Source organism: Haliotis rubra, unplaced genomic scaffold (genome assembly GCF_003918875.1).
Source record: "Haliotis rubra isolate DU_JTF1 unplaced genomic scaffold, ASM391887v1 Scf1289, whole genome shotgun sequence".
NCBI lineage: Eukaryota > Metazoa > Mollusca > Gastropoda > Lepetellida > Haliotidae > Haliotis > Haliotis rubra.
Genome location: NW_025765213.1, coordinates 154,098 through 167,409, shown reverse-complemented (window position 1 = coordinate 167,409; position 13,312 = coordinate 154,098). Strand labels below are relative to the sequence as shown.

Below are 13,312 nucleotides of genomic sequence, written 5' to 3'. Positions count from 1 at the left end.
CGCTGGTGGGGGTGTAGCAGTGATACATAGGTCTAACATTCAGATAGAATGTTTAGACAATTTGGAAGAATTCAAAAGCTTTGAGTCAATCAACACTAAAATTAGTTCTGGAAATACTTGTGCTCGTGTTGTGTGTTTGTATCGTCCACCGTCGTCAAAGAAAAACCAACTTTCAACCTCTGTATTCCATGGTGAGTTGTCTGTACTCGTTGAGAGGTACAATCAGTTGAACACTATTTTGCTAGGTGATTTTAATATTCACTACGATAACAATCAGTGCTCAGATACAAAGAAGATGAAAAATCTTCTCAAACAACATAGTTTGTGTCAGTATGTTGATGCTCCAACACATAAAGGAGGCCATATCCTTGACTGGGTGATATCCTCTGAAAGTAGTTCCTTAGTGTCTTCTGTCAATGTGCAGGATATACAACTTTCCGACCACTTTCTGGTTTCTATGACCTGGAGTATTGACAGACCTCAGCGTCAGACTATCAAACAATCCTGTCGTAATCTCAAGTCTATTGACAATGTTGAGTTTCGAAGAGATCTTGTAAACTCTGACTTACTCCAAGACCCCCCCGGATGATGTAAACCAACTTGCTGAGTTGTATTCATCCACATTGTCATCTCTCTTAGATAAACATGCTCCATCAGCTCTGAAGGAAATCATTGTCAGATCAGGGACTCCTTGGTATAATGAGCAGGTTCTCTTAGCCAAGCGGAAACGCAGAGCTGCAGAGAGAAAATGGCGGAAGAGTCGCCTTGAAATTCACCGTCAGTTGTATAAGTCTGAGCGGAACTCTTGTGCTAGGGCTCTTAGAGGAGCCAAATCCAGTTACTGTACCAAGAAACTCTCTGACAATGTGAAAAATCCTTCCTTCTATCACAAATTCATGGGATCTCTACTTGGCAAGAAGAATGATACCCCATTACCACCGTCCACTAATGACAAGGATCTTGCTGACAATTTTTCAGCCTACTTCTCAAGTAAAATTGAAAATATCAGGAAAAGCTTTGACCAAACATTTCTTGACACACAGGATCCTTCAACATGCCCACCCGATGATGGATCTGCCTGGACACCTTTGATTCTTTCACTGAGGGTGAGATAGCTGCACTCATCAAACGGTCAAAAAGACATTGTGTCTTTTCGATCCGATGCCAACTCGTCTCCTTGATGACTTTTTGGAGACTCTTTGCCAGTTATCACGAAACTGATCAACTTGAGCTTAGGTAATGGTGTCTTTCCAGAGGTGTTCAAGCAAGCTGTGGTAAAGCCATTACTTAAGAAAGACAATTTGGATATCAATACTCTCAAGAATTACAGACCTGTCTCCAACCTCTCTTTCCTTTCCAAGATCCTTGAACGTGCAGTTGATGTCAGACTCAGATCCTATCTCTTCAAATGATTTTCTGAACAGATTCCAATCAGCCTATCGTCCTAGGCACAGTACCGAGACCGCCTTACTTCAAATTCTGAATAACTTGAGATGCCATGCGGATTTGGGTAATGTGTCACTTCTCCTCTTGCTTGATCTCTCAGCGGCGTTCGACACGGTCAACCATCAGAAGCTCCTTAGCCGTCTTCAGGATGACTATAACATACAAGGGGATGCATTGGCCTGGTTCCGTTCCTATCTGAGCATGAGGAGTCAGTCAGTTCTTGTCTCTGAAAGCATCTCTGAGTCAACGATCCTAGAGTGTGGTGTACCCCAGGGCTCAGTCCTTGGGCCGCTTCTCTTGTGTTATACACAAACCCTTTGGAGAAGGTCATTGATAACTTTGATCTGAATCACCACGCATTTGCAGACGACCTCCAATTGATGGATTCCTTCAAACCAGAGGATGTACAAATAGCCAGATCTAGAGTGAGTCAGTGCACGAAGGCAATTAGTTCATGGATGATGACAAATGAGCTGAAGCTCAATGATGATAAGACTGAGGCTATGTTGATTGGCACATCGCAATGTCTGAAAAGGATAAACTCTACGGACATCACAGTAGCCAACTCAGATATCCCACTTTCATCCAGTGTAAAACCTAGGTGTTCATCTTGATCCTTGTCTCACCATGGAGCAACATGTGAACCATCTCTGTAGAGTAGGCTACTTCCATCTCCACTCTATTGGTAACATCCGCCATCTTGTAACCACAGATGCTGCTAAAGTTCTCACTCAGTCACTTGTTCTCTCCAGGATTGACTATTGCAATAGCCTACTGTTTGGAATCTCCAATGATCTTCTCTTCAGACTTCAAAATTTCAGAATGCTGCCGCCAGAGTTGTCACTAAAACATCCAAATGGACTCACATAACCCCAATCCTCCAGAGTCTGCATTGGCTGCCGGTTGAAGCAAGAATTCATTTCAAGATCTGCACTCTTGTTTTCCGCTGCAAACACGGCCTAGCTCCTCCATACCTCTCTGAGATGTTGTCAACATATATGCCTGCCCGTTCTCTCCGCTCTCAGAATCAACATCTTCTCTCAGTTCCCCAAGTTCGTCTCAAACACTTTGGCCATAGGTCATTCAAATTTGCAGCACCAACCCTATGGAACAGTCTTCCTACTCCCATAAAAAATGCTTCATCCCTAGAAGCATTCAAATCGGGACTCAAAACCTTCCTCTTCAAAAAGTCTACAACCTATAACTGTAAAATACTCTCACGGTTATTTTTGGCTAATTGTCATATCTTCTTCTTGAACTCTAGTCACTCTTTTTATATGTAGCACTTTGAGCATGCTCTGGATGGACTATGGCGCATAAGAAATATCCATTTATTATTATTATTATTATTAATACATGTCGACATACGTAGCCTAGGTTAATTTCAAGAATACTCACTCGCTTGGTTGTGGAGATTGTCATGCGTGTATGTATATTACATTCTTGTGTTCTTGTTCATTATTTATATTCAGTGCTATGAATAATCTAAACACCAGTCCTGTTCTGATAGAATCAGTTGATGATACGGGCGAGTGAGTGAGTATGGGTTTACGCCGCTGTTAGCAATATTCCCGCAATATCACGGCTGGAGGCACCAGAAATGGGCTTCACACATTGTACCCACTAGTGGAATCGAACCCAGGTCTTTGGCGTGATGAGAGAACGCTTTAACCACTAGGCTACCCCACCGCCCCGACTGGGAGAAGTACAGAGCGACAAAATGTAGCCAAAGAACTACACAGTTGACATATGTTTGTCCGTGAACAAATGAGTGGAATCACTGCTATCACCTTCGTAGCGACACTAAACAATCAGTACATATGTGGCGAAGATATCAGTCAGATAACATCTCCATAACATGTTACGTCAAGTGTTAAAGTAAACATGGACAAATAGCGTTTGCATTACCGCCATTCATTCCGACGCAATAAGTGCCAATAAACAGGGATTAATGTTTTCCGAACCCCTGCACATGATGAACACCGGTTATACCAGACTATGTGACAAGCATGACGTTCCAATAACGTTCATGATTATAGTGTGGCTTGAGAACAGTTTTATGGCTGCCCTTGAAGCGTGGGATCACCGAATACACAGTTGGATGTTGAGGTGGGAAGACTTTGCACCGGCCAAACCTTGCAATTAACCACCAAACATGAATTCTTACTCTGTTGATTGAAACACTAATACAAGCAAATCAATCGAGGCAGAGAAATTTTAAGAAGCATTTCTTATTTAGCTATGTTGGTATTCCTGAGATTTGCGAGAGAAACTGAGCTTAGTATCATTTGAGTCCCCGAACGTAATCTTGGGACGTGGCTAATGTTATCCTTTCAGCGGAACATATCACACGCAGAAACTATGATGTTTGACAATGCTGAACTGGGTCAGAGGAAGGTGATATATACATATGACCATTCCTGACGCATGAGAATGTGCCACGACGTGCAAGAAACACAAAATAAACTAGAAGATTCTAATGGGTGTTTCGAAGGTAGGATTTCATGTACTGATACTAACTCAGATTACGGAATCAATCACCATGTAACTCTTGCTACGGGTCCCTTGCACCCCCTTGGCCATCGACATCAGAGCTGGGCGAGAACGGTGAAGCGATGTGTGCTTGCGTCAAGCGCGAACTGTGCCTCGTTAACTGAATCACACTGATCGCTGCTTTGTAATGCACGTTAAAGATAAGACCGAGATCACGGCATCCCATCTACAGCATCCAGTTAATATATCGGTCAACTAAATCATTGTGCTTCACTGACCAGTAGGAACACACCAGTCGCGTCCACTGAGTTTGCAGGTCGTTGGTAAGAGCTTTTATGGCCACCTGACGTCCAAACAAGGACTAAAGGATTAGCCCAAATTGTATACATCAAATTTTGAGTTTGGGTTATTGTAAGTACATCAATTTGACCTTATTCATATCAACTGGAGGGGGGATCGCGGGCAGTAACCTGCCACACACATTTAAACATGAATAAAGATTCTATCAAAAGCTTAGAGGGAGCCGGAATATGCCTTCACTGTAGACCGAAGAGTGTCTGTGAACTTATTTTACTTAAACTATCCCCATTGTCAGACTTGAGGCCTTTCCTCAGCTTAATGAGTTGTAGAAAAAGGTTAAGGAAGTACAAATTACTCTCACTAGCTGGCTAAAGAGACCCGTGTCAAGTCCACGTATCAAACACATCGCGGAATGTCATATGTAGAAGAATGAAATCATTATGGCATCATATGTACAGACAATGTACACAGTTAGTTATTCAGTATGGCTTGACGACAACAGACAATGTACACAGTTAGTTATTCAGTATGGCTTGACGACAACAGACAATGTACACAGTTAGTTATTCAGTATGGCTTGACGACAACAGACAATGTACACAGTTAGTTATTCAGAATGGCTTGACGACAACAGACAATGTACACAGTTAGTTATCCAGAATGGCTTGACGACAACGGACAGTGTACACAGTTAGTTATTCAGAATGGCTTGACGACAACAGACAATGTACACAGTTAGTTATTCAGAATGGCTTGACGACAACGGACAGTGTACACAGTTAGTTATTCAGTATGGCTTGACGACAACAGACAATGTACACAGTTAGTTATTCAGTATGGCTTGACGACAACAGACAATGTACACAGTTAGTTATCCAGAATGGCTTGACGACAACGGACAGTGTACACAGTTAGTTATTCAGTATGGCTTGACGACAACAGACAATGTACACAGTTAGTTATTCAGTATGGCTTGACGACAACAGACAATGTACACAGTTAGTTATTCAGAATGGCTTGACCACAACAGACAATGTACACAGTTAGTTATTGAGTATGGCTTGACGACAACAGACAATGTACACAGTTAGTTATTCAGTATGGCTTGACGACAACAGACAATGCACACAGTTAGTTATCCAGAATGGCTTGACGACAACAGACAGTGTACCCATTTAGTTATTCAGTATGGCTTGACCACAACAGACAATGTACACAGTTAGTTATTCAGTATGGCTTGACGACAACAGACAATGTACACAGTTAGTTATTCAGAATGACTTGACCACAACAGACAAAACAATGATATCACTGATGTAGAAAACAACTATCCACGCCGTCGATGTTTCGATGACAAGCAGTCAGCTGAGTCATCGTACCAAAACCATCCAGTCCACTCTATATATACAGCACGATTTTAGTAGAGATTTTTATATTATATTTTAAAAAACATTCAGGATAAATTTCGAATAAGTTTAAAACCATCTCACAACAATGCATTTTTAACACACATTTTCTTATTTATCTTTTAAACTCTTGAAGCATAATAATTTTTCTGAATCGTTTACTGAGTTGAGTTGAGTTGGGCTTTACGTCACATGGGCATTTTTGCAGCCATATAGTGACGAGAACAAGTTCTGTTTTAATATACATTTCAAATACAAAATCCAAATGAGTTTTATTTCGAAGACATATATATATATATTCATTTCACTGTCATTTAAAAACAGAAAGTGTAACAGCACTAAATTAAAAGACACGCAACTTGTTAGACTCGTTTATTGAATATAATCGCTAGACTATAACTCATTCAGTATAATAATGTGATATAACGTCTACATACTATCTATAAAATACAATACAGTATCATAATATCGTCTAACATCTACACGCTTTCGGAAGATAAACCTAATCTATATTCTACCTATAACCAACATGCCACCAGATGTTCTAAAGAAAACATGTAACTGGTGTCCATGACCATGATACCAGATGTTCTAAAGATAACATGTAACATGCCATGCCAGATGTTCTAAAGATAACATGTAACTGGTGTCCATGATAATACCAACATGCCACCAGATGTTCTAAAGATAACATGTAACTGGTGTCCATGATAATACTAACATGCCATCAGATGTTCTAAATATAACATGTAACTGGTGTCCATGATAATACCAACATGCCGTCAGATGTCCTAAAGATAACATGTAACTGGTGTCCATGATAATACCAACATGCCACCAGATGTCCTAAAGATAACATGTAACTGGTGTCCATGATAATACCAACATGCCACCAGATGTCCTAAAGATAACATGTAACTGGTGTCCATGATAATACCAACATGCCATCAGATTGACTCAAGACATAAAGAGGGTGGATGTGTTGCTCTTGCTGTTGCTGTAGTAGAATGGTGATAGTAATGCACTTTGATGGGCTATTTTCGGCTTGCCTGAACCTGGCTTCGGGCGACCACGTTGATGGAATCTGTTGCCAACCATGAGAATGTAAGCCCCGCTTTATTATCACCTTAGGAGATTGCAATGTGGGTCCCCTGTGTTTATTGCCTACGTGTACACCCATGCAGACGATTTTGTGAATATCTAAACAATAGTTAACAGACCTTTTGTGATATGAAACAATAAAGTGCATATAACATTAACAGCTTTAGAACCGACTGAATAAATTCCTGACTAAATACAGTGGCGATGGGTCTGTTTCGGTACATTGTCTGGCAAAAGCTAACCACAGAAAGAGAAATGTGAGGTGGTATGTAAAGCACGGTAGCCTCAGAGGGAGAGATGAGTAAAACACTCCCCAGGTGATATGTGAGGTGGTATGCAAAACACGGAAGCCCCAGAAAGAAAAATATGTGATGGTATGCGAAACACAGAAGCCCCAGAAGGGAAAATATGAGGTGATATGAAAAACTCAGAAGCTCCAGAAGGAGAAATGTGAAGTGGTATAAAAAACATGGCAATCCCAGAAGGGGAAATGTGAGGCGTTATGCAAAACACGGAAAGCCAGAAGGAGAAATGTGATGTGGTATGTAAAACATGGAAACAATTGAAGGGGAAATATGAGGTATTATGCAAAACACGGAATCTCGGAAGGAGACATGTGATGTAGCACATGGAAACCCTGGAAAGGGAAATATGAGCTGGTATGTAAAAGTCGGATAGCACCGAAACCTCAGGGTGATATTTAAAACGGCTATGACAGAAGACATGCAAAACGCAGACACCACAGAGGTGAAAATGCCAAGATGGAATGTAGAGCACGGTAAACTCTGAGGAGAAATGTGTGGTATTTTCAACACTGGTACCAGAGTAAAGAAAGTGTAAGTGAAACACGGTTACGACAGGGCAGTGTGAGGGTGTATCGTAAAGGCAGGCACCACAGGCATCAATGTCCTATACACGTGTACTACGGGAGACTTGCGGTATGTACTTCAGGGTATTATAGGAAACACATGGTTAGTACGAAATACATGGACGCGAAAAGGGACAATTGAGTGATGTGCAACACACGAACACTGCATAAGATATGTCATGAGGGTATACAAATACATGAGTACTTCAGGAGATATGCCATTGAGTTATGCAATACATGAGTAGTACAAGAGACATTTTGGGATCTTTTTGTGCAAAAAATGAGCACTATAAGGTACATGTGATGGTGGTGTTCACACATTAGCACTACAGGGTACATATGAGGATGGTATGCACACATGGGTACTGCAGGAGACATGTGAGGGTGGTATGCAATACTTGGGTACTGCAGGAGACATGTGAGGGTGGTATGCAATACTTGGGTACTGCAGGAGACATGTGAGGGTGGTATGCAATACTTGGGTACTGCAGGAGGCATGTAAGGGTGGTATGCAATACTTGGGTACTGCAGGAGGCATGGGTACTGCAGGAGGCATGTAAGGGTGGTATGCAATACTTGGGTACTGCAGGAGGCATGTGAGGGTGGTATGCAATACTTGGGTACGGCAGGAGGCATGTGAGGGTGGTATGCAATACTTGGGTACTGCAGGAGACATGTGAGGGTGGTATGCAATACTTGGGTACTGCAGGAGACATGTGATGGTAGTATGCAATACTTGGGTACTGCAGGAGACATGTAAGGGTGGTATGCAATACTTGGGTACTGCAGGAGGCATGGGTACTGCAGGAGGCATGTGAGGGTGGTATGCAATACTTGGGTACTGCAGGAGGCATGTGAGGGTTGTATGCAATACTTGGGTACTGCAGGAGACATGTGAGGGTGGTATGCAATACTTGGGTACTGCAGGAGACATGTGATGGTAGTATGCAATACTTGGGTACTGCAGGAGACATGTGAGGGTGGTATGCAATACTTGGGTACTGCAGGAGGCATGTGAGGGTTGTATGCAATACTTGGGTACTGCAGGAGGCATGTGATGGTAGTATGCAATACTTGGGTACTGCAGGAGGCATGTGATGGTTGTATGCAATACTTGGGTACTGCAGGAGACATGTGATGGTGGTATGTCAGGGTTGTATGCAATACTTGGGTACTACAGAAGACATGTGATGGTGGTATGCAACATCTGGGTACGACAGGAGACATGTGATGGTGGTATGCAATATGTGGGTACTGCTGAAGATGTGCTGACGTTAATGCTGTCATATGTCATCTGAGCTGACGTTACTGCTGTCATAGGTCATCTGATCTGACGTTACTGCTGTCATAGGTCATGTGTGCTGACGTTACTGCTGTCACAGGCCATCCGTGCTGGCGTTACTGCTGTCACAGGCCATCCGTGCTGACGTAACTGCTGCCATATGTCATCCGTGCTGACGTTACTGCTGTCATAGGTCATCCTCGCTGACGTTACTGCTGTCATAGGTCATCCGTGCTGACGTTCCTGCTATCATAGGTCATCCTCGCTGATGTTACTGCTGTCATAGGTCATGTGTGCTGACGTTAACGCTGTCACAGGCCACCCGTGCGGGAGTTACTGCTGTCACAGGCCACCCGTGCTGACGTTACTGCTGTCATAAGTCATCCTCGCTGACGTTACTGCTGTCATATGTCATCCTCCCTGACGTTACTGTTGCCATATGTCATCCGTGCTGACGTTACTGCTGTTATATGTCATCCTCGCTGACGTTACTGCTGTCATATGTAATCCTCGCTGACGTTACTGCTGTCACAGGCCATCCGTGCTGACGTTACTGCTGTCACAGGCCATCTGTGCAGACGTTGCTGCTGTCATATGTAATCCTCGCTGACGTTACTGCTGTCATATGTAATCCTCGCTGACGTAACTGCTGTCATAAGTCATACTCACTGACGTTACTGCTGTCATAGGTCATCCGTGCTGACATTACAGCTGTCATATGTAATCCTCGCTGACGTTACTGCTGTCATATGTAATCCTCGCTGACGTTACTGCTGTCATAGGCCATCCGTGCTAACGTTACTGCTGTCATAGGTCATGTGTGCTGACGTTACTGCTGTCATAGGCCATCCGTGCTGACGTTACTGCTGTCATAGGCCACGTTACCGTCATAGCATCCTCGACGTTACTGCTGTCATAGGTCATGTGACATCTGCTGTCATAGGTCATCCGTGCTGACGTTACTGCTGTCATAGGTCCTCGCTGACGTTACTGCTGTCATAGGTCATCCTCGCTGACGTTACTGCTGTCATAGGCCATCCGTGCTGACGTTACTGCTGTCATAGGTCATGTGTGCTGACGTTACTGCTGTCATAGGTCATCCTCGCTGACGTTACTGCTGTCATAGGTCATGTGTGCTGACGTTACTGCTGTCATAGGTCATCCGTGCTGACGTTACTGCTGTCATAGGCCATCCTCGCTGACGCTTACTGCTGTCATAGGTCATCCTCGCTGACGTTACTACTGTCATAGGCCATCCGTGCTGACGTTACTGCTGTCATAGGTCATCCGTGCTGACGTTACTACTGTCATAGGTCATCCGTGCTGACGTTACTACTGTCATAGGTCATCCGTGCTGACGTTACTGCTGTCATAGGTCATCCGTGCTGACGTTACTGCTGTCATAGGCCATCCTCGCTGACGTTACTGCTGTCATAGGTCATCCTCGCTGACGTTACTACTGTCATAGGCCATCCGTGCTGACGTTACTGCTGTCATAGGTCATCCGTGCTGACGTTACTACTGTCATAGGTCATCCGTGCTGACGTTACTGATGTCATAGGTCATGTGTGCTGACGTTACTGCTGTTATAGGTCATGTGTGCTGACGTTACTACTGTCATAGGTCATCCTCGCTGACGTTACTACTGTCATAGGTCATCTGAGCAGACGTTACTGCTGTCATAGGTCATCCTCGTTGACGTTACTACTGTCATAGATCATCCGTGCTGACGTTACTACTGTCATAGGTCATCTGTGCTGACGTTACTGCTGTCATAGGCCATCCTCGCTGACGTTACTGCTGTCATAGGTCATCCTCGCTGACGTTACTACTGTCATAGGTCATCCGTGCTGACGTTACTGCTGTCATAGGTCATGGGTGCTGACGTTACTGCTGTCATAGGTCATCCTCGCTGACGTTACTGCTGTCATAGGTCATCCGTGCTGACGTTACTGCTGTCATAGGCCATCCGTGCTGACGTTACTGCTGTTATAGGCCATCCGTGCTGACGTTACTGCTGTCATAGGTCATCCTCGCTGACGTTACTACTGTCATAGGTCATCCTCGCTCACGTTACTACTGTCATAGGTCATCCGTGCTGACGTTACTGCTGTCATAGGTCATCTGTGCTGACGTTACTGCTGTCATAGGCCATCCTCGCTGACGTTACTGCTGTCATAGGTCATCCGTGCTGACGTTACTACTGTCATAGGTCATCCGTGCTGACGTTACTGCTGTCATAGGCCATCCTCGCTGACGTTACTGCTGTCATAGGTCATCCTCGCTGACGTTACTACTGTCATAGGCCATCCGTGCTGACGTTACTGCTGTCATAGGTCATCCGTGCTGACGTTACTACTGTCATAGGTCATCCGTGCTGACGTTACTGATGTCATAGGTCATGTGTGCTGACGTTACTGCTGTTATAGGTCATGTGTGCTGACGTTACTACTGTCATAGGTCATCCTCGCTGACGTTACTACTGTCATAGGTCATCTGAGCAGACGTTACTGCTGTCATAGGTCATCCTCGTTGACGTTACTACTGTCATAGATCATCCGTGCTGACGTTACTACTGTCATAGGTCATCTGTGCTGACGTTACTGCTGTCATAGGCCATCCTCGCTGACGTTACTGCTGTCATAGGTCATCCTCGCTGACGTTACTACTGTCATAGGTCATCCGTGCTGACGTTACTGCTGTCATAGGTCATGGGTGCTGACGTTACTGCTGTCATAGGTCATCCTCGCTGACGTTACTGCTGTCATAGGTCATCCGTGCTGACGTTACTGCTGTCATAGGCCATCCGTGCTGACGTTACTGCTGTTATAGGCCATCCGTGCTGACGTTACTGCTGTCATAGGTCATCCTCGCTGACGTTACTACTGTCATAGGTCATCCTCGCTCACGTTACTACTGTCATAGGTCATCCGTGCTGACGTTACTGCTGTCATAGGTCATCTGTGCTGACGTTACTGCTGTCATAGGCCATCCTCGCTGACGTTACTGCTGTCATAGGTCATCCGTGCTGACGTTACTACTGTCATAGGTCATCCGTGCTGACGTTACTGCTGTCATAGGTCATCTGTGCTGACGTTACTGCTGTCATAGGCCATCCTCGCTGACGTTACTGCTGTCATAGGTCATCCTTGCTGACGTTACTACTGTCATAGGTCATCCGTGCTGACGTTACTGCTGTCATAGGTCATCTGTGCTGACGTTACTGCTGTCATGGGCCATCCTCGCTGACGTTACTGCTGTCATAGGTCATCCTCGCTGACGTTACTGCTGTCATACGTCATCCTCGCTGACGTTACTGCTGTCATTGGTCATGTGTGCTGACGTTACTACTGTCATAGGCCATCCGTGCTGACGTTACTACTGTCATAGGTCATCCGTGCTGACGTTACTGCTGTCATAGGCCATCCTCGCTGACGTTACTACTGTCATAGGTCATGTGTGCTGACGTTACTGCTGCCATAGCTCATCCTCGCTCACGTTACTGCTGTCATAGGTCATGTGTGGTGACGTTACTGCTGTCATAGGCCATCCGTGCTGACGTTACTGCTGTCATAGGCCATCCTCCCTGACGTTACTGCTGTCATAGGTCATGTGTGATGACGTTACTGCTGTCATAGGTCATCCGTGCTGACGTTACTGCTGTCATAGGCCATCCTCGCTGACGTTACTGCTGTCATAGGTGATCCTCGCTGACGTTACTACTGTCATAGGTCATCCGTGCTGACGTTACTGCTGTCATAGGTCATCCGTGCTGACGTTACTACTGTCATAGGTCATCCGTGCCGACGTTACTACTGTCTAAGGTCATCCGTGCTGACGTTACTGCTGTCATAGGTCATGTGTGCTGACGTTACTGCTATCATAGGTCATGGGTGCTGACGTTACTACTGTCATAGGTCATCCTCGCTGACGTTACTACTGTCATAGGTCATCCGTGCTGACGTTACTGCTGTCATAGGTCATCTGAGCTGACGTTACTACTGTCATAGGCCATCCGTGCTGACGTTACTGCTGTCATAGGTCATCCGTGCTGACGTTACTACTGTCATAGGTCATCCGTGCTGACGTTACTACTGTCATAGGTCATCCGTGCTGACGTTACTGCTGTCATAGGTCATCCGTGCTGACGTTACTGCTGTCATAGGCCATCCTCGCTGACGTTACTGCTGTCATAGGTCATCCTCGTTGACGTTACTACTGTCATAGATCACCCGTGCTGACGTTACTACTGTCATAGGTCATCTGTGCTGACGTTACTGCTGTCATAGGTCATCCGTGCTGACGTTACTGCTGTCATAGGTCATGTGTGCTGACGTTACTATTGTCATAGGTCATCCTCGCTGACGTTACTACTGTCATAGGTCATCCGTGCTGACGTTACTGCTGTTATAGGCC

The 13,312-nt window shown here is 44.7% G+C and overlaps 1 protein-coding gene across 1 annotated transcript in view; it reads left to right on the top strand.

Annotated features, from left to right (window-relative positions):
- Positions 1-13,312, top strand: part of LOC124266906 (sporozoite surface protein 2-like) — a 43,003-nt gene that overhangs the window by 6,832 nt on the left and 22,859 nt on the right. Inside the window, exons 2-3 of the mRNA XM_046701746.1 lie at positions 640-990; positions 1,547-1,658. Of these exons, the coding sequence (XP_046557702.1) occupies positions 640-990; positions 1,547-1,658 (463 nt within the window). The remainder of the gene's footprint in view (positions 1-639; positions 991-1,546; positions 1,659-13,312) is intronic.